Source organism: Panthera pardus, unplaced genomic scaffold (genome assembly GCF_024362965.1).
Source record: "Panthera pardus isolate Hobbes unplaced genomic scaffold, ASM2436296v1 HiC_scaffold_2, whole genome shotgun sequence".
Classification (NCBI taxonomy): Eukaryota; Metazoa; Chordata; class Mammalia; order Carnivora; family Felidae; genus Panthera; species Panthera pardus.
In genome coordinates this window covers 81830964-81852671 of record NW_026526765.1, presented here as the reverse complement: position 1 = coordinate 81852671, position 21708 = coordinate 81830964, and the positions used below count along the sequence as shown (strand labels likewise).

The 21708-nt window shown below is 42.8% G+C and overlaps 1 protein-coding gene across 10 annotated transcripts in view; it reads right to left on the bottom strand.

The window, feature by feature from the left end:
* Positions 1 to 20788, bottom strand: part of MCTP1 (multiple C2 and transmembrane domain containing 1) — a 530890-nt gene extending 510102 nt beyond the window's left edge. For 2 of the 10 annotated variants that reach the window (XM_019428803.2, XM_019428802.2), the window contains exon 1: positions 19941 to 20766. In XM_019428803.2, coding sequence (XP_019284348.1) covers positions 19941 to 20663 — 723 coding nt within the window. In that variant the 5' untranslated portion in view covers positions 20664 to 20766. Of the gene's footprint in view, positions 1 to 19940 lie in introns of all 10 variants that reach the window. The other 8 variants (XM_019428810.2, XM_019428809.2, XM_019428806.2 and 5 more) reach the window with 8 other exon arrangements.
* Positions 20789 to 21708: the final 920 nt, after the last annotated feature.

Here is a 21708-nt window from a genome sequence, read left to right as displayed (position 1 = left end):
AAAAAAAATCTTACAGTTAAACGGCTTCTTGAGATATTCCTTTAATAAATGACTAAAGCAAGGGTACCTGACTGGCTCAGTCGGTTAAGCGTTCAACTACAGCTCAGGTCATGATCTCATAGTCTGTGAGTTCGAGACCCACGTCTGGCTGTGTGCTAACAGCTGGGAGCCTGAAGCCTGCTTCAGATTCTGTGTCTCCCTCTCTCTCTGTTCCTCCCATATTTGCACTCTATCTCTCTCTTTCAAAAACAAATAAATATTTAAAAAATCTTTTTTTTTTTAATAAATAAATAAATAAATAAATAAATGACCGAAGCAGAGCACCTGGATGGCTAAGTTGGTTAAGTTTCTGAATCTGGCTCAGGTCATGATCTCACCTTTCCTGAGTTTGAGCCCCACATCGGGCTCTGTGCTGATGGCTCAGCCTGTTTCAGATTCTGTGTCTCCCTCTATACCTCTGTCCCTCTCCCACTCGTGCTCTGTCTCCGTCTCTCTCAAAAATAAATAAACATTTAAAAAAAAAAAGAAGTTATGAAGAACAAGAGGAGAACCTGGTAGTTTCTCATTCATTTGGCAAATCCAGAGTCATTCTGTAGCAAAGTTCTGTATCAAAGAAAGTTTTCAGGTAGCTAGCATTCTCCTTTCCCACACACCTCCACTCAAAGCTCTACTAGTTTCCAGCCTCTTAGCAAGCCCACCAATTACTAACTCCCACAGCACCCACTCAGACCCAGGTCACTGCCACAAATTCTACATATTGAGTTTGAATTCATTTCTATCCCACCAAATCCACCCACCCCCATCAAAATTCACAGTTTTCTACTCAGAGTTTAGGAGGGAAAAAAATCTAAATGAACTAATTCGGGCTAAAGTAGGATCATTCCTGAAGGCACAAAAAGACAAAGCATGTCACTTTTTTTTAAGTTTATTTATTTATTTTTGAGAGAGAGAGACAAAGAGAGAGACAGAGAGGGAGAGAGAGAATCTCAAGCACGCTCCACACGGTCAGCATGGAGTGCAGTGTGGGGCTCGAACTCACAAATTGTGAGACCATGACCTAAGCCGAAACCAAGAGTCAGATGCTTAACCAACTGAGCCGTGCTGGCACCCCAAGGGTGTAACTTTTGAAGAAAATACTTCTTAAGCTGAATGTGAATAGCAGCCCATTAGCAGTGATGGGGTGGGGTGGGGGAGGTCATAGAAGAATAATGACTATGTATTGAGCACTTACAATGTGCCAGGAACCCACACTGCTTCACAAGACTCTCTTAAGAATATGATTGGGTAAACGTATCATTCCTCCAGTTTTACAGAAAAGAAGTGTGGGGGTTTGGAGGGACTAAGCACCTTACTGAGCTCTGGAAGATTCCCTGCCCAGTCCTCTCTCCACCATGGCAAAGTCAACCAGTATGATCTTCACCCTGGGGTGGGCAGCTCACCTAGTCCATTTTTCCTTTGTGCTATTTCTTCAATTCCTTCATACTGTTCCTTTGTAGAGATCCTCTAAAGGCAAACTTTTTTACAGAGTGTGACAGTAGTGACAGCAGAGAAACTGAGACATCAATGGATGAATACTACCAAAGCATAGTTGTATAAATGAAACTGCTCCCCAGTGGGGCGTGAATCAGGAACTGAGTGTATACTAGGCTCTGAAAAGGGAGAAGACGGTATCTTAACTTCTTTACTGTATTTATCCCTTAAGCATCAGTACGCACCTGTGTAAAACATGTTTTATAGGTTCTTTTGCAATGTTCTAGGACTCAATTAATGAGAAAGCCTTTAAGGTAACTCATTTGTGCCAAAGCTGACTTTAAAGTTAGTCATTCTCGGGTGCCTGGGTGGCTCAGTTGGTTGAGCATCTGACTCTTGATTTTGGCTCACATTTCATGAGATCCATGCTGACAGCATGGAGCTAGGAATCTCCTCTCTCTCTGCCCTTCCTCCACTCTCACATGCATACTCTCCCTCTCTCTCTCTCTTAAAATAAATACATGAACATTTAAAAAAAAAAAACCACTAGTGATCTCATTACTATGGCTTTACAAATAGTATAATCCACTCAGCAAGAAAGGCATAAAGAAGGAATCTAATGGACATACTTTTTTATTCTGTACACTAGGCTCATGTTACATTAAAAACAGGAAGAACAGTCTCCCTCTGCAGGGCTGGAGTGAGTCCTGTGCCCCAAGCTTGCAGCTAACAGATCAATGTTCTCCTTGCCTGATCATTCATCTTCCCAACTGCTGATTACTGACAGAGCCCCAAGGGCACATGGGAAATTTTTGCCTGCTTACAGCCATCTGATTTGCCTTTAAGGACCTGTTCCACTCTCTCTTCCACTCTCAGTTTCAACTGTTTAGGAAGAATCCCCCTCACTCCGGGGCTTTAAGGTACACACATGACCTGACAAAGCACCTCATCCCCTGGCCACAGTGAGTAGACTAAGATCCCAATCATTCCAGACTCACTCCCAAGAACCACAAGGGGTGTGTGTGCCAAGGGCTGGTAGAGGCTACCATGTGGAAAGAAACTACCCAAGACAGAAGATGCCCAGAACCAAGCAATTCCAAGGGAAGAAGGTAAGAAGGAGGGGAGGGGAAGAGACAGGGACCTGATGGCACTGTCTGTAGCTCTGGATCCAGCCTGCCCTGGGTCTTTCCAGGTATGAGCCAATACATGCTCTGTTGAAGTCACAGGCAAGAAGAAGTGAGCTCCTGTCACTTACAAAGAAAGAGTCCTGTATAAGACATCTCTGTGTCTGGTCTCCATTTATCTCATTACTCATCTGCACTCCCGTCCACCTCTCTTCAGATGTTCCCATTACTATGATGGGAACCACTGTGTGGTCCTGATTCTGGCCCACCTGGCAGGACCTGGGCCCAGCCTCAGCAGCAGGTGGGACTCCTGTGTCCTGGCACACCAGGCATCAGTTCAGCAAGTGCTCATGTTCCACCCCCAGCTCCACCGACCGTCCTTCTCCTAGGTTGCTGCCCCAAGGAGAGAGTCAGGCTTCAGCCAAGGAGCTCCAGGTGAGGCCTATGTCTGGTTTGCTTCTTTTAAAGGGGGCTAAGTGTGATTCCATTTGTCAAGGCCCAGATAAATACAAAAGGTCATGGTTGAAAATTCAGAGACTCGGGGTTGATTTTTTTGTAGTGCTAATGGGGCCACCTTATTTCATGAAAGTTATCACTGCGTCTTCCATTTAACCCAAGGGTACTAAATGAGGGCTGTGGAGTCCATGAGCTGGAGGTCATTGACTTCCTTGCTTGAAGATGAATGAACAACATTGGATTTGTGTACATTTGTATTTCTTTATGAAGAGAATGCCACAACTTTCATCTGTTTCTCAAAAGGGTCTATTACCCCCAGGATGAAAATTACTGTTAAATTTCTCTGCTATTTAAATAGTATAGTGTTTACTTGGTTGTGACTCCTGTAACCTACTACATAAAGAACCAAAAAATGAGTACATCTTTACATTTTTTCCATTATAGCAGATACAACATGTGTAGGTTCTTGATACTCTTTGGACTGGGGCATGGCTTATGTCACTGGGAGTTTTTACTAGATGCTAGTTCCTACTCCAGTAATGCTTGGGTGTTTAAGGCAGCCCATAGTCTCCCCAGTGGTTGGCTGGGGAGATCAAACCCTGATTCACAGGCCTGAGTTGGGCAGGGCTGGGTATAATTTCTGAGCCCTCACTTGCTGGACACGCTGAAATCCATATCCTGAGCTTTCATAAAGTCGCAAATACACCGCTCATACCACCACTTCAAGTTTGATTGACAGACTGCAGTCTCAATGAGGAGTTTTTACATCTTTTTTTTCTACTATAGCTCTGTATAACAAATATCATGGTGAGCTTTTATACCCTTTAAGCTTTCCTTCCTGCTTAGGCACTCCTGCAAATCTGTTGAACAAATGTGAATGTTGGCTGCACATGAAAATCTAAAACTTAGATTTTATACCTAAGAAAATATATAGGAAACCATAAAACTTAAATCTCCCTCACTATGCTTTAAATCTCTACAACAAGCAGTCTTCCTAATTACCCATGATTATGTTAACAAACAATACAGGTTTAAATGTACTCCTCCTCACAGAATCCCTTCCCAAGGTTCTTCATTTCCCCCCCCCCCCCATCCTGACTTCAGGAAAGAAACGGGAAGCTCACAAAATATATGTTTTCCATAACTTATAGCTGTAACATCTAAATCGCTGGGCTTTATCTCATTTTCATCTCTACTTAGGCTTGGAAATGTGCTGCCTATGAGAATCTCTCCCCTGAGTACTAACAAGGGGAGATTAGATTGCATTTCCTGCCTTCATTTACCTTCCAATAGTGCACAATAAAAAAGCAATAGGAAAAATGAAATGGCTTGTTTTTCCAGGGGGAAAGATATTTTCATCCACTAGGTACTTCTATTTCTTACAAACATTTTTTTAAAAGATAGCATCCTAGGGGCGCATGGGTGGCTCAGTCAGTTAAACATTCAACTCATGGTTTCAGCTCAGGTCATGACCTCAGGATTCCTGAGATCACACTGCGTAGGACTCTGTGCTGCTGGTCAGGAGCCTGCTTGGGATTCTCTCTCTCTCCCTATCTATTTGCCCTTCCCACCCCCCAAAATAAATAAATAAACTTTAAAAAATATTGCATCTTAGGAGAGTAAGGTAGCCCCAACCAACATTCCTGCCTCGTTACAAACCAAGTCTATGAGCACAATGTATGTAGTTCCATATGTAGCAGCAAAGAACAGCTATTTCCAGATGAAAGTCATGAACTTCCTGAACATGGTTCTTCTCTTAATATAGGAGCATCTGAACCCTTAAGACTGTTTCAGAACTTGCTACGAGTCCACAAACTTTCCACGGCCCACAAGATCCTGCATAACCTGGCCCCTGCCAACTGTTCCAGACTGATCCCTCATCCTTTCCTTCTTACTAAATTCCAGTTCCCCAGGCAAACTTTTTCTAAGTGCCTTTTGCTGTAGCGTCCTCTGCCTACAACTATATGCCACATCCTTTACACCCTTCTGCTCTGCCAAATCTGGCCAACTCCTGTTCATTCTTCGCATTTTATCCTAAATGTCACTTCTTCAGGAAAGCCTTCCTGGTCCCTCCCCTTCCTGCAAGTTTAGGTTGGGACCTCTTACAATTCTTTCCTCTAGTTCTCCGTACTCCTCTGAATCAGTTATTACAATCATAATTAATCATGATTTGTGTATTTTAAAAAGTATAATGCAAGTTTCTCCTACTAGATCAAGGTAGATATTTAATAAATATGGGAAGAAGGGAGAGAGAAAGGAAGACAGTATATTACCGAAATTGTTGGCACTGTACTAGAAGGAGATCTTCCAGCTTCATGTGGGGCTAATTCATTGTACAGAACATTTAGCCAAATCTTTCCACTGTTCCAAGACATCTAGAAAAGATAGTGCCCATGAGCAGATGTAGCAGCTCTTCGGTGTGGAGGAGAGCCACATACCATGGCAGTTAGACTCATGAGTGTTGGAGCCAGCCACTTACTTGCACGCAAAAATCCCTTTCTGAGCACCCTTTCTGAGCCTCCACCAATTCATCGATAAAATGAGGCCAAGAATTCTGGCCCCTTTCAGAGTTGTTGCAAAGGTTAAAAGAAGAAATGCCTGCACAGCACTTAAGACTAAGATTTTAGTGTTTCTGTTATTATCACCAAGAAATGTTAGAAGTTGTACACATTCAGAAGACATTACCTTATATCTTGTCTTTTCCTTGTAAAAGGAATATATGCCAAACAGTCATATTCACAGACAACTAGATGCCTAGAAAACAGGTTGTTTTCCTGTCCAGGCACCCTAACACCTAGATTAACTGTAGAATGTATAGCTTTTCTTTTCACAGAAATTATATATATTTTTAATATATAATTTTAATATATATTATATATAATATATGTATATATAAAAGTTTATTTATTATATATAACATATATATCTATATATATAAAGTTTATTATATATATATATATATATATATATATACACACACATATATATATAAAGTTTATTTATTTATTTTTGGAGAGAGAGAGAGAGAGGCAGAGAGAGAAGTTGAGAGAGAATCCCAAGCAGCCTTCACAATGTTAGTGCAGAGCCTGACACAGGGCTCAAACTTACAAACGGTGAGATCATGACCTGAGCCAAACCGAAAGTTGGGTGCTCAACTGACTGAGCCACCCAGGAGCCCCACAGCCATTTAACAACATGATTGAAAGTCCAGATACATGTACAGAACACACAAGAAGAATGATCTGAAAAATATTCACTCATGAGCTCTCAGAACCGAGTGTGAAAATAAACAAACTAACCCATTCACACTCACTACATCTTTCTGGATACTTTCCCTCAACTAATAATGGCATATTCTTCCAGTTGCCTGTCCAAAACAAAGTTGAGACTCAGATCCGTTAGCAAGACTGGTGCTAAAGGAATGCCAGAATCAACCATGAATCAGTAGTTTGGGCACCAGTCATGTACCTGGCACTGATGTGGCCTCGCTAACCAGTGGAGCAGTGGGTTTCTGGAAACTATAGTCCTGGCACAAATCAGATGTCTGTTACCCAAGCTCTGCCACTTACTAACCATGGATATAACCTGGACTCCAGGTCCATTATTAGCTTAATAATTTACTAGACATAAAATGCCACCAACACTACCTCTCTGTCAAAACTGATGTGACGTTTGAAGTGAGATAATGCACATAATCTATAATGATTATTTCAGGTACTGTGTAAAGAATGCCTAACAAATAAATCTATTTCATTTCATATCCTTTCCCTAATACCATGCTTTTCACAGAACAAGAAAGCCAGGCAAGGCTGTAGAATATAGAAAATACATAATTATGAGGGTATTATAACTTATAAAATGTTCCCAATAACAATAACAGAAATAGTGGTGATGATCTGGTGGGGTACCTGATGAGGAAGAATCTTTTTAAAAGTAGGACTGACATTTCAAAGGTGCTAGCAATATCTTTATCTAGCAGTCAAAGAGAGCTTAAAGGGCTTACTGGCAGTAAGAAATAAGTGGGAGAGCTAGGATTATGCCTGACACCAAAATCTTCTGTTACATTAAGTCTGTCTTTATTAAATTTGCTTGATATGATAACCTTCAGATAAGAAAGATGGGAAAGAAATGGCAGAGGCAAAGAAGGACTGTAACGTTACTACTGAGATGGGAAAGAAGACAAGCCATTACAACTTCATCCCAAACTTCCACCGGAGTTCCATTTTCCTAGGCCGGGCTCCCCAGGCACAACCTACTTCAGACAGCCTTCCTGGGTAGGATCCAAATTATACTGACGTGTGACTTTGGACCAGTCCCTCAATTTCCTATAACTCAGTTTCCTCATCTGGAAAATGCAAAAGATAATAAACCTACTTCAGAAAGTATTATAGTAAATAAATGAGCTAATGCATATAAAGCACCTAGAATAGTGCCAATACATAATAAGTATTCTGTAGGTTTAGTGATTATCAGTAGGCATAAAGTGTCATTTTAAAATGGCACCGGGGTGAGAGGCGCCCATGCTGGTTGGCCATAGGTCAGAGGTGAGTCAATGCAATTACAAAGAGAGCTCAGCCCAGGTGGGTTGGGGAGGACCACCATCACCATTTCCTACCTCACAAAATCTAACTTCAGAAGATGGAAAATGTATTGCAATTTTCCATAAATTAATTCTAACACAGGGTGGTAAAGCCAAGCCCTACCACAGTAGATACCACTGGAAAGAAGTTCAAAGACACTTAAGCAAAATTTGTTCGCACAACAAATTTCTAGCACCAAATACAAAGAAAATTTGTGTAGCTGCCTAAAATTCATATTAGATTTATAAGCCTAGAAAGAACAAAGTATTTTAAAATATGAAACGGGCACGGATAAAGACACTACTCAGGATGCAATCCAGATATAATTAAGAGGATGAATAAAGTAATAAAATGGTATAAGAACATGTTTTCAAAAACAGCCAGTGAGGTTCATTAGCAACAATTAACAGAAAACAGAACATTCTTTAAGCAGCCAACAACAACAGAAAAGACTCTGCCATACCAAATCCATTTGTGCCTACCTCAGTTATCCTCAGATTCATCTTCTGAATTGATTTCACAAAATGAGTTTCCTCATGAGTATCAGGAGTATCCTCAGATGAGAATACATCTTTATGATCCTAAAGGTATCACTTTTTCTCTAATTAAAATGTGAACTGTATCATAAAGAAGCTCACCAAAACATCTCCCCATTTATAACTGTAAGGATCCTTTTGTGAGGGTTAAGCCAGGTCAGGCTTGAAAATACTAATGCTAGATATTGGTCATTGTGACTTCTAGGTTTCAAAGGATGAAGGGAATAATTCAATGATATCTTTTCTACGGTTGCCATAAATAAGATGGCTACTTATGAAAGAATAATTGTTCTGCTGAAGGCATTCCTTATACATTCATTCAAATTCAAAATGAAATTACTGGGGTACCTGGGTGGCTCAGTCAGTTAAGTGCCTGACTTCAGCTCAGGTCATGATCTCACAGTTCATGGGTTCAAGCCCTGGGCTGACAGCTCAGAGCCTGGAGCCTTCTTGGGATTCTGTGTCTCCTTCTCTCTCTGTCCATCTCCCACTCGTGCCCTCTCCCTCTCTCTCACTGTCTCTCGAAAATAAATAAATAAATAAGTAAATAAATAAATAAATAAATAAATAAATGTTAAAATTTTTTTTGATTAAAAAAAATAAGTTACTCATTCTGTTTGTAGAACACACCCCATAATAAACCACGAAAGCTGTCTTCTGATTGGTTTTTCTTCTCTTCCTTTGGCTGAGCAAGTTCTTGTACAACTACTTCGCCTACATAGACTTAAACCAGTTGCAAAGACAAAGTTATCATTGAAATTGATATTGAAAATTGAAATTTAGTACTATCACATTAAATTTAGAAGTAGAAGAATATTGGAGTTGTGGTCACCTTTGACTCCAGGGGAAAATAGCACATGTGTGAAAGAATAGGTGTCTGTATAAAATATACCTGGTAAAGGCATAATTGTGCGTGCATGTGTGTGTGTGTGTGTGTGTGTATGTGTGTACAGCCTACGTCAAAGCAATACAAAATGTCGAAACATAATAGGAGCTAAGTATTGAACCTCACTATGAACAAAATTATAAAAGCTCCTAATTAAAAAAAAAAAAAGTGCCTGAGTTTCCTTTTTTTTTTTTTAATTTTCCCTTCCCATGTTCCCAGAAAGAGAGAAGTGAAATCACTGAAAGGCAGGTGGCAGCAGGGCAGAGAATGAAGAGCCAAGACCCATATAATATACCACCTGGAAAGTCCTGGGAGAGGTAAACAGACTACCCATGGTTGGTAATCCAAGATACAAAAATCTCCTGGTAAGTTCCATATAGTTCTTCCTCCTGTTCTGGATACCCAGGGAGAAAAAACGGTGAAGGCAGAGAAAGTAAAAGTGTCAGGCAGAAAGGAATAGATAGATCATGTTACAAAGCTCCTTCTTCCTTGAAAAGAAGCTGAGGGCCTGGGGCCTGGGAAACTGCAAAATGCAGGCTTCCCTCCATCTCTGCTTGGCTCCCTGTCTCACTGGGCTGATCCCCACAGAGAAGGCCAGAGAGTCACAAAAGTACCAGCCTGAGTCTAGAGTAAAGCAGTGCTGCCTAGGGGGCCAAAGGGAGCAGAAGGGGGTTGAGGGGTGATGACCTAAATGGTTGGGTAAGTGGTTTTTTACCTGAAACTACTGAGTCAAATTAGCATGTATGCAAGGCCAGGTCACAACCTCAGCTGCACCCCATCCCTGTCCCTCACCTGCAGGTTCTTTTTAAAAGCAGAAGGAAGCAAAGAAAGGAGAAGGGGAAGGCGCGGCCCATGCCTGCTCTCAGCCAGGAGACATGGTGGGGGTGGGGGGGCAGGAGAGGGGTGCATGCTGATTCAGGATGTTCCCACTTCTAGGGAGCATGAGGCTTGGCAACAGCTCTGTAGTGACAGTGAGCTTCTCTCCAAAATCTGTTCCCATCTCAAAAGATATTTTGGAAAACACTCAGACTTCTAATTTGGTGTGGTGAAAATACTATTCAAAAGCAACTATAGAAACGCTGAATTTTTTGTTATCAAAAGCTATTTTACACTTCAATAAAAGAACATGAGTCAAACATGGCTTAAGGGTCTAAATAGAATATGGTTTCTATTTTGAGAAAATACCTATCTGCAATTTTCAGAAATTGATCATTTGCCATGCATGGGTCAATCTTTCATCTGAGAAAGAAAGCATATTTTAATACGTTTGAAGCACAATGCCTCAAGAATGAAAATTTCCAAGCGAGCCCACGGATTCTAAAACTTTTCATTATAACTATATCTCCAAGTATTTAACCTTTACCTGATTTTGCTTAACAAACACGTTTTGACCTTTCTTTTGCTCCATTAACACTACTTTCAATGTCTGATGCTGCAGAGAAAAGGAGAACTATTTTATTTAGGAAGAATCCAAAATAACTATAAAGAATATGAGCTACTACAGTAAATACGTGACAATCTGGCACTCAGGAGCCTGGAAACTTCAACCATTCTGCATAAATGCAAATTCAAAACTCAAACCTCCTTCTCTCTTCCCAAGAAAGAGACTTTTCAATAGAAACCTTTTTTTTAATGTTTATTCATTTATGTTGGCTGGGGGGGGGGGGGGGTTGGGGAGGAATAGCAGCAGAGAGAGAGAATCCTAAGCAGGCTCCACAGTCTCAGCACAGAGCCTGATGCAGGACTCAGTCCCAGGGAACCATGTGTTCATGCCTGAGCTGAATTCAAGTGGGACACTTAACCAACTGAGCCACCCAGGCACCCCATTAAAAGCATTTTTTAACAGAACCAGGAAAAACCAAAGACATAAGTAAAGGGGAAAACATCCTGTGATTGATTCCCTTCCACTCTCCCTTTCCTTGAAGTTTCAGCCAAATAGCCGGTGTTTCAAGTATTTCTGTCTTTTCATCCCTAAGGTCAGGTCACTGCCCAGCTTCAGGCTCCCACTGGGACTGTTGTGGCCTCTGCCTCTAACTACTCACTTCTGATTCTCACTTGACCCTACCCCCTGCTCATACACCTCCAGGGTCCCCCAGACTGCTGCTTCCCAGAAGCACTCCTCAGTCCCAACAGTCTGGCCACACCTTCCTTTTCACTTTTACTTCCCAGCACCCTCCTTGTGGAAACTTAGGCCTTGGTCGCACTACTGACTCTGTGTTTTGAACACACAGCACACTCCCTCGCCTCTGTGCCTGCGGCAGCATTCTTTCCCCTATCTCCTTGTGTCCAAATCCTAACCACACTCCAAAACAAGGCAGAAGAGGTCAGGGGGGGAACACTCTTGAACTGCGGACACCAAACCTCCTGCTGACCTGCACCCATGCCCACAGTGTCTCCTTCCGTTTGCACTGGAAGAAGAACCCTTCTCCTGGCTGAGGCTACCACTTCCCCTCAGCTCTGGGGCCCACGCTGACCCGTGCCCTGAGGCACCTCACCCCTTCATTTATCCCTCTGTTCTTAATCTTCGGCCTCTCCCTCTCGGCAGGCTCCTTCCTACTCAACAGCCGCTCAGGTGATACTGATTAAAAAACCAAAAATCTTCAGGAGACCCCATCCCAACACTGTTCTTGTTCTCCTGCTACCGCTTTTATCCCCTACGGAGTCAAACTGCTTGGCTTCTTGCCCCATCCCCAGCTCCTTTCCACACACCCCTCAGCCGACTGAGTTCTGCTTCAATTCCACCATGCCTGATTCCATTATTTTGTAAAATGTATTGACTCATACTATGTCCCAGGTAACCTATGCCTGGCACTGGGAGAAGAGAGGAGAAATCTGACATGAGCTGTCTGAGCCGGCAGTTCAAACTGATAGCTAAATTCAACCCAGAAATATATTTTATTTGGCCTGTAGTTTAAAAAATTTTTTTTCAAAAAATTTTCCAAAAATTCAAGAATCTGGAGATTTCACATGAAAATCCAGATTAAAAAAAATTATGTTTATCTTTAAGATAGAGAGAGAGAGAGACAGAGCACAAGCTGGGGAGGGGCAGAAAGAGCGGAGACACAGAATCTGAAGCAGGCTCCAGGCTCTTAGCTGTCAGCACAGAGCCCAACATGGGGCTGGAACTCAGGAACCGGGAAATCATGACCTGAACCGAAGTCTGGCGCTTAGCCGACCGAGCCACCCAGGTGCTCCCAGACATTGGGCTTGTATTAAAGAATCCAGGGGTGCCTGGGTGGCTCATCTGGTTAAGCATCCGACTCAGGATATGACCTTACCCTTGGTGCAATCAAGCCCCAAGTCTGGTTCTGTGCTGACAATCTGGGGCCTGCTTGGGATTCTCTGTCTCCCTGTCTCTCCGCCCCTCCCCTGCGCTCTCTCTCTCTCTCTCTCTCTCTCTCCTCTCTCTCTCTCTCAAAAATAAACATTTTAAAAAATCCAGAAACTGTGGCGACACTGCTTCTATCACTGTATGATAATAATCAGTTGACACTGAAAAGCAGTTGCCCTTCAATGGGGTAAAGGGCTCCCTGGTTCACCATGGACCCCATCAAACCCTCTATGCTCATTTTCTTTCCTCTGATGGCCCCTGTAGGCAGTGAAGTTTGAATCCCTGCTCTAGATCAGTGCTGTCTAACAGAAATGAAAATGTGAGCAACATACATAATTTTAAATATTCTGATAGTCATACTTTTAAAAAATAGAAAAGAAGTGGTATAGTTAACTTTAATAATATATTCTATTTTAATTCAACATATCCAAAATATTATTTTGGTGTACCAGCACCGTAAAAAATGAGTAATGAGATATTGTACCTCTTTTCTCTGTGCTAAGGCTTCACAATCCAGGGTGCATCTTACACTTATAGCACACCTCAGTTCAAACTAGCCACATTTCTAGCATTCAAGAGCCACATGTGACTAGTGGCTGCTTCTGAGACAGCACAGCTCCAGATGCTTAATAATCCATCAGAAAAAAAATCACCTTGCAAGCAAAGAGAGGGGGAGAGAATTTTAAGGGAAAAAAAGAAACCAGGCAGGAATGAGGAAAAGGGTGATGATGTTAGAGAGTAAGCATTGTGAGGACTTCAAACATAGGAGAGAAGGAAGTAGGATCATAGAGACAATGAAGAGTGCTCCCCAAAAAGTTCAGCTATAGTCTAGTGCTCCAAGGGAAGAGATGCCATTTATCGTCAAATGTAATTAACTGGCAATGCAGATTTTCTGGAGGAAGGCTTTAGTGTTTTATTAACAGGTTCAGCATTAGACGTGTGGTCACTATGAAAAGCAACTGACCAAATGTCTGAACCCGAGTTTACCCACTTGGCATTCAAGAACCAACAGAATGGGCCAGGCCACTAAGGACAGGATTCTTGGTCAAGACTGGGATTTTAATCTAGTTCAAGGGGATGAGTTTGAAGAGAAGTGGCAGTGAAGCAGGCAGGAAAGTATCTTGAGCTAAAATCCAAGCAAAGTTCAAGACTTAGAGATCATAAGTGAGTGAGACTATGTCAGCAGGTATTGGAAATCCAGACGGGGGAAGCAACATGAGAGGCCAGACAAGGAGACCTGGATTCAAAAGGGGATACCCCAAGTCAGAGACTAGCACCAAGAAATGCATCCCTGAGCCAGAGACCTCAGAAGACTCACTCCTCCATCCTCCATGCAAATACAACATGGCAGCCATTTAGTAGGTATCGTGTCCTCCTTTCACACCCACAGACATGAATAAGAATTATTAAAGTAGGGGTTGAGAAAAGCCAGGGGAAGAGGGAAAGTCAAATACATCTGTCAGGCTTAAAAGGACTTGGAAACAAGAAGGCAGGAACATCATTACATAACTATAAGTGATTTTGGAACTTTTCCAGAGAATTTCTTCTGAATAGCTCTGTGCCATCCATTCATCCCTTCATTCACTCAGCAAGCACTTGAAGTCTTCCCTCTACAATGCTGATTAGATAGGTCAATTGTACCAAGGCTTGCCAAATTCTACTCTAGCATGCTGGTAAACGCAGCTCAGGCTTAAGCAAAATAGGGTCAGTTGCTAATACTGACAGGGCCACACTGAATAAAACCTGTGGGATTAAGAGAATGTATTGGCCCCAACACATCCAGAGATCCATTTGTCTATCATGTGTTGTAATTTTTCCAGATTCACTAGGACCCACAAGGATGGGAAATAAGGCTGGTATAAACTATCTCAAGAGACTTCACAGGAAAATTGTTCTCTCAAGAAGGCAAGACTTTCAAAGGCAAGTATGCAGGATTTTCAAACCTCATTACATTGAAAATATAGGTTTTTTTTGCATCACTTGCATTCAGATTAATGTTAAATTCAAGTATTTGGAGACATGAGGAAAATCATGGCCTGATATTCTGCCGAAAAATAAAATTTTAATATAAGAAACTGGTATACATTGGAGGAGGAAACTATTTGCATAAAATCTTCAATTATTGAGGGCTAGGAATCACTCTGCACATCTCATTTATAAAAAGCAGTGTAAGAAGAAAAGTTTGATGATGACAAAGAAAGCAAAATGGCACATAAAGTTAATCACACAGGGGAAGAAAATTGCATGTTGTCAATGCTTCCAACAAATCAAAATTCACAAATAAAAATAGTAGCGAATATTTGGCAACTGAAAAAATGACATGAGGAAGTGTGCCTCACACCTGTCAATAATTAACTTTATAGAAAGATAAACTTGTCCTAAATAGATATGCTGTATATAGTAATTTTATGGAAGCAAACAAGTGCGTCTAAAGCAAGCTCTAGAACAGTATTTACTACTTCATCCACATTAAACAAACAAAAAAGCCAGTATTGAAACAATAGCCCTCAATTACTAAGAGATTTTATTTAGGACTCTTGGCTTAGTCAGGCAAGGAAATATGTAATTTTTAGTTAAGATTTCCAGCAAAAAAAAAAAAAGTCAAAACAAAAGAGCTTCACATTTCAAAAAATTAATTTCTGATTATCTAAAACATGTCTATGACACTGCAAATAGCTATGAATTAACAAAAAAAAAAAACTCATGACCCTAACTTCTGAATATGCAGATTTCGTCAATGCTTGCAATGTTATCTAGACAAACTATTTACTCTTCACCAATCTAGAGCTAACAAACGTTTTGATAATCATCCTGAGCCAAGAAACCATGCTACATGTTTCTTCGAGTTACAGAAGATATATTATTAATCTTTAATTTTGTGAAATCATCCCTTATTTCCAAAGTCAGGGCAAGAGAAAAAAGGAGGAGTGCTTGTCCTGTTACCTTTATGAATCTATTAATCCTATTTTATACCTCTAAGTATTTACTTTGCTTTTCCAGGGTAATACACACATACTTGCCAAAAGTAATACGATTTTTTCATTACTCTGTGAAATTGTGAGGTCCCCAGTACTGCCTGGGTTCATTTGAGGCTATGTTCCCCACCAGTGCAAGTAAATGAATTTACACCTTAAATGAGAAGGACCAGCAAAGTTCCCTGTGAATTTATCTTCAACAACCCACTTATTTGTATTGGTGCCAGTGGCAAGACTTTAATATCTGCTCAATAATAACAACTTACACAGCCATTGCTAGTGTTTTCTGAGTTCATAAAATATCTACCTGATAACACTACCACTTGTACAAGATTCATAGCTGTACTCAAGTTTTCCAGATACACAATATAGAATGTAAAGGTCATGGGAAAATAATTCCACTCCAGAGTAAACCTGTCACTCTGTTCATTCCATTCCTCTGGAATAATGTGATGATCACAGCATATTTCCAGGATGCTATCACACATCAAACTTCATGCCTTGCTCCAAAATGTCCTAAGATCTCATCTTGCCTCTCTCATTTTGAAAAAGCCATTAACATTGCTTTTGGGGCTTGTTCTTGAGAATATTAGGTTTTTTTTGGTGATTTTAAGTCATTTACGTTAGGAATTGCATTTTTTTTTTTAGACTTGTGTCTTCCCCAAGATTAACTTATATTCTTTGAAGTAATATTAAAGACACCTGGAAAATAGATAATAAAAATTAACCCAAACCACATTTTAAATCATTTTTGAAAATACAAGCTTTCTCTAAAAGGTCGGATAATAAACAAAGCAAGATGCACTTCATGTACAGATGTCATCTTAGAAAATATTTTTCTACTTTTTGTTGGGGCTTACAGATGTATTTTAGGAATTTTACCCCAATGAATGAATATTCCTTTTACTATGTTTTGAAACATTCCTATCATACCCTGAGTACTTTAGCCACTTTTTTTACAAAATTTTTTTTTTACTTCTCAATGAAAACAATTTTAACAAAATGAATTTAAAAGAAAAACAATAAGAGTTTAACATTCATAAACTTCATGCTTTTGTTAAAGCACTAAAAAAATGTGACATACTCATTCTTCACTCTTTATCTTAAAATACTGGCTTCCTGATTCTAGCAAAATGTAATTTTAGTAACTCATCAAGACAGAATACATAAAATTGGCATATTTTTGATATGCACACAAATTGAGAAAGCATCTTTCCCAACTGTGTTGCAGAAAATGAAATGCATCTGGTATGACAATATGGCCCAGCACGTGAACTAGAGTCAGTGGGAAGAAATGTTTTTTTTTTTCTTTTTCTCAGAGCAGAACATTTTAAATAATGCCCATGCCCCAACAACAAGGCATTATTAAGCCTGTTAAAGTGTTTTTCAAATGTATATTTCACTAAAGAGCACACAGCAGAAAGAGGTCAGGCTGGGCCATGGCGAGGGGGGGTTGGGGCGGGTAGCACAGTATGCTCAGTTTTAAACATTGTACATCAGGGACTTCCAAACCTCTCTCCCCCAGCAGTCCAAACTGATTTTTTTCTTTTTCTTTTTTCTTTCCTTCTTTCTTTCTCCTCCCCTCCCGGCTTTTGCTTTTTTTTTTCACATCCCCCCTAGAGTCAGAGCTTATGCACATATGTTGCTGTGGCCTCATGCTGAGCTGGAGGGAGAAGCAGAGAGGTAGGAAGTGTGTTGGGGAACATGGCTGAGGCCAGGATCAAGCAGAGAACAAGAGAAAAATCGAGATACTTGCATGATTTTTGCAATGAATTTTCTTTCTTCTTTAAAAGAAAGTTCTTTTTATTTAGTCAATCTGAAGATGTATGTAATGCTTTTATTGTCTTTTCCTTCCTGTGTGCCTCTCTGGGCCTGTGAATAGAACAGGAATCTGCATATGGTACATATCCCTCCCCCAACCCAAGTATCTTCTGAGGCCAGGGGATGGGGGGGGCAAGGCAATCCCTCTGAGAGATGCAGGAAGCTCAGAAGGGCACCGCACAGCATAGCCTACTCCTGGACACTTTCAAGAGTCCTCTTCTAGTTTCAGCTTCCAATTCGATTTCTTCCTCTTCCTCATCACAGGGTGAGCCAGCCAGGCTTGAAGAATTATTGGGCAGAGGGGCCATGAGAGGACCGAGGGATCCTGCATCTGCACTGGTGAGCTAGTGCTGAAAGCCACATTTGTGACTCCGAGCGGAAAACTGTCCACTTCTCAAGGAACAGACTCCATGAGCAGCACATGCAGGGAACCAACAATGGTGCCTCTCCCTGGGACTGTGTGTGACATCAAACAGGACCCTAGGGGCTACTGTTCTGTCTACAACCCATCTTTCACACATTCTGTGAAAGGTATTTTAGCTTTGTTATTCATTTTACATCTTCACTGAAATGCTGATTCCTTGTAACAAAAAAGCTTTAGAATCATAGATGGTATGATTAATAATGTCACTTGTAAATGTGATATAATAGTTATACAATAATGTATCACAGAAAAAAATTGACATAGTGAATATATCATAGAACAGATTCTAGGGAGGGGAAAGAAAATCCAGAATGTATGTAAACTTGCAAGCATTAATCTGAGGACTGAAGTCATCCCAGAAACACGACAAGCTCTAAAAGTTGTCAAAGGTAGCTGCAGTAATGTAAAAAATTCTGGAGAATTTCAGTACAACACCTCTGTCATTTATTGACCATGTGACTCTGGAAAGGTTATTAAATTTATCTGAGCACTGGTTTCCTATTCCATAAAATGGCAACAAGAACTTCGGTCATGCAGGACTGCTGGGAGCATTAAATCATGGAAGGCTATAAGTGCCCAGCATATGGTAAAGTTACAATAATGTTGTACATACAATATGTATGTAAAGGTACATACATATGGTAAAGGTACGTACAATAATGTTAGTTTAGTACATTCTCCAAAATAGGCTTAGGACTTTTGTATACAAAATTCATGTTTACATAGCAGTTTTCTAAAAGATTGATAGCTTCAGAAAATTTTTTGGTAAAAACTAACAAAGATTAATTCAGAATTCTCTGCTTTTGCTTTGAAAATCTTGGTTCAGTGAACTGCAAAGTAATTTAGTAAGTTAACATTTGCAGTAATATATCTACCTTCAAAATAACTCAATTGTTTGTTGTTTGATTATTCTAGATCATAGAAGTCAATAAAAACAAATGTAAACAGTACCCCAACTCTAAAATTCTTATATGTTCGGATATGTACACATTCAAAAGTAAATTCTTTCAATATGTATATTATTCATCTACACTGAATTTAACACATTCTTTTAAAACCACATTTTGTTTTATTTTAGGAACCAAAACCAGGAGTTCTATTCAATTCTCTTGCAAGATGAAAGGAAAAGTAGAGTTAGTGAGACTGTCAATGTTACCTTCTGAGAATGACTACAACCTTTTTCTAGAACACGAGATGTTTTCTACAACATCAATAACATCAGGTTACCCACCTATATATTCTGGTTTTCTGAAATTACACTAATTAGCTAATAAACCATAAAAATTTTCAGCTGATATCCCATGTATTCCCACATCTTACCGTTCAAAACATGTCGTTAGGTTTTTTGTAGTTCAAACTTGCAGCTAATTAAAGGTTAACCTTTAAAGATTAACTAACCTAACAATCAGGTTCGAAATAATGAGAATTAAATAAAGTATGATGTATTGAAAGAAAAGAGTCCTTTACGTCACTGATGGACTGTAACTTTCAAAATATTCGCTAACATTAACACAACTTCTAAGTATTTACCAAAGGTGCGCATCTCCTCTACAAAACCAAGGCAATGAAAGCAGCTGCTGGGGAAATGCCTTATGGATCCTACGTTCATTTTTACTTGACTCTGGTCGGACCACACTTAACTCTTGCCTAACCAAAGAGGCAACATACTTAAAACGCAAATGCTTCAGGTGAATATTGAAAGTTAGAAAAGGCCACAGGAATCTATTTGAGTAACTCGGATGAGGCGCTCACTCTGTCCACTTGTTGGGCAACGATCTCTTGGCAGCGGGTACTTTTAAGAAGCGAGTGCAAAAATACGCACAAACTTGCTTTAAGGGTTTCCCCAATAAAGGACCTCACGTTTGCCAATAATTCACCTTTCCTTATTGCTATTCCTTCCTGCAAGTCCTTATTGTTTCAAGTGCTGGTCCCTCCTTACCGTCATACAGGGTTGTAATTTTTTTTTAATTGCTGGATTTGTTTTTCTTTAGAGAAGGTGAGGCTTCGCTAGACAGCCCTTAGACCTCCAAAAAGTACCCACTTTACGTCTAACTTTATTCCTCTCCTATTTGGCTACTATTAATACTTCCACTTTCATAGCGATTCATAAAGCTACCCGGCTTCTGGCAGTGGGTGTTATTTCTTCCAAAAGTAATGTCAGGGTGCAAGTCAGAGCTGTATCTTTACAAAGAGGGAGCGGGAATGTTTCCTTTTCCCTGTGGATTTACTTGGTAGCACCCCCCCGCCACGCCGCTGCAACACCAGGGGTAGCTACTGCCCCAAGCCGGAGGCGTGGCTAGGCGCACCTGTCTCGGGCCGCGCGCAACCTTCACTCACCTGGTTGCTGCCGAGCTCCTCGCCCTTCTCCGGGGTCCGCGGCTGCACTGGGCTCTCAGCTGGTTCTGCGGGAGGCGGCGGCGGTTCCAGCAGCTGCTCCAGGCAGGCGGTGCCGGGCAGGGAGGAACTCTTCTGATGGCACAAGTGCGCCTCGGGGCCCCGACGCCGTGCCCCCTCATCTCGGGCGCGGTCTCCCCTCGCGGGAGGCTGGGGCGAGGAGGACAGGGAGGATGAAGCGGAGGATGAAGAGGGAGCTGAGTCCGGGGACCGTCCGCCAGGAGGCGTCACTCCCGCTGCTCCCGCGGCGGTTGTCGCCGGTCCCCTTCCCGCTGGGAGCAAATGCTCACGGATCCGGCGGCGCAAGGTGGACCCCTGCTCGGTTCTGCCGGCGCCGCCGGGCTCGAGAGGCTCCGGCGAGGAGCAGCACAGGTTGGGCTGGGAGGAGGAGAAGACGCGGTCCAGCACTTGCTTCCGTTTCTTGAAGCCGCTCCACCTGCTGCCCGCGCCACCCACGCCGGCCAGTGCGTCCCGCCTGCCCCCCGGGGGTGGCGGGGAGGGCGATGGGGTGTCCGCAGTGCGGCGCTCTGGGACCCCTGCGCGCCCGCCCCCGCCGCCCTTGCTCTTGCCCACCCCCAGCTGCAGGTTCTTCCAGAGCCGGGCCTGGAAGGAGGAGGACGCCGCCGCAGGCTCGGGCGAGCCCGCCGCGGCTGCCCGGGGCTCCATCCTCCACCCCCTGCTCCTCCTTTCCACTCCTCCTCCTCCACCTCCTCCTTCTTCTCCTCCGCCCTCTCCGGCTGCACCTCCTCCCGGAGCCCCGCGGTGGCGGCGGCGGCGGCGGGCGCAGCAGCAGAAGCCGGGAGTGCCCGGCGGCTTCAGGACAGCTCGGGGAAAAGACGCGGCCGCCGCCAAGGTTCTTTGGCCGCCAGACTCCGGCGCCGCCTTTTCCTCCCGCACCTGCCGGTGTGGGCTGGCGCTGTCACCGAATCCCGGCCGCCGAGCCTGCAAAGTTTCTGGCTCAGAGCTGCGCAGCTCCAGTCCCCTGGACTCCCCCAGGCCGCGCCCTGGCTTCCTCTCCTCGCCGGCTTTGGGCTGGGGAAGCTACACGCACCCGAGCGTGCGCGTCCAGCTGCGCCAGGGACCGCACCCTGCGCCCTCAGGGCAGCACCTGTCAGCGGCGGGGGCGGCTGCTTCCCAACTGGGCGCGCGCGCGACTCGCACAGCAGGGCGGATCGGGCTGAAGACAACTGCGACCAGCAGCCGCACAGGAGCACCCCGGACCATCCTCCAGTTCCTGGGTGGGAGGGTGGGCAGGCGAGAGCCGGGTGGAGCTGAGTAGGGACTGGCGCCAGGTTGCTCCCCAGAATCTGGCCACAGCTCCCCCGCGCAGCTCTCTTTGGGCCGGCGGCTGGACGCGCCCGCCGACTAGTGTCTGGGTCCAATGAAGTGAGCTGGAGAAAAGATTATGCGCCCTGGGTGGGTCGTGTGGGGCACAGAACGCCCTTATCGAGAGTGAACCTGACCGAATTCTGGGCTTGAAGACTGCTGCTTCCGCCCCGTATTGTGACCTGCATCCAACAAGAGTTTGATTTCTTGTCTTGACTTCATCCCTTCCATCCCCCTTGCTCTCTATTTGCGTGTACACCGGTAGTTCCTTTTGTGGTTCGGGTCTAGAGGTTTCCGGAGTCTGACCATAAATTAGCCAGCCCTAAAGTTGCAGGGAGTTGTTGGTGGACGAAATGAGAGGATGCCCACTGCCTCTGACACTATT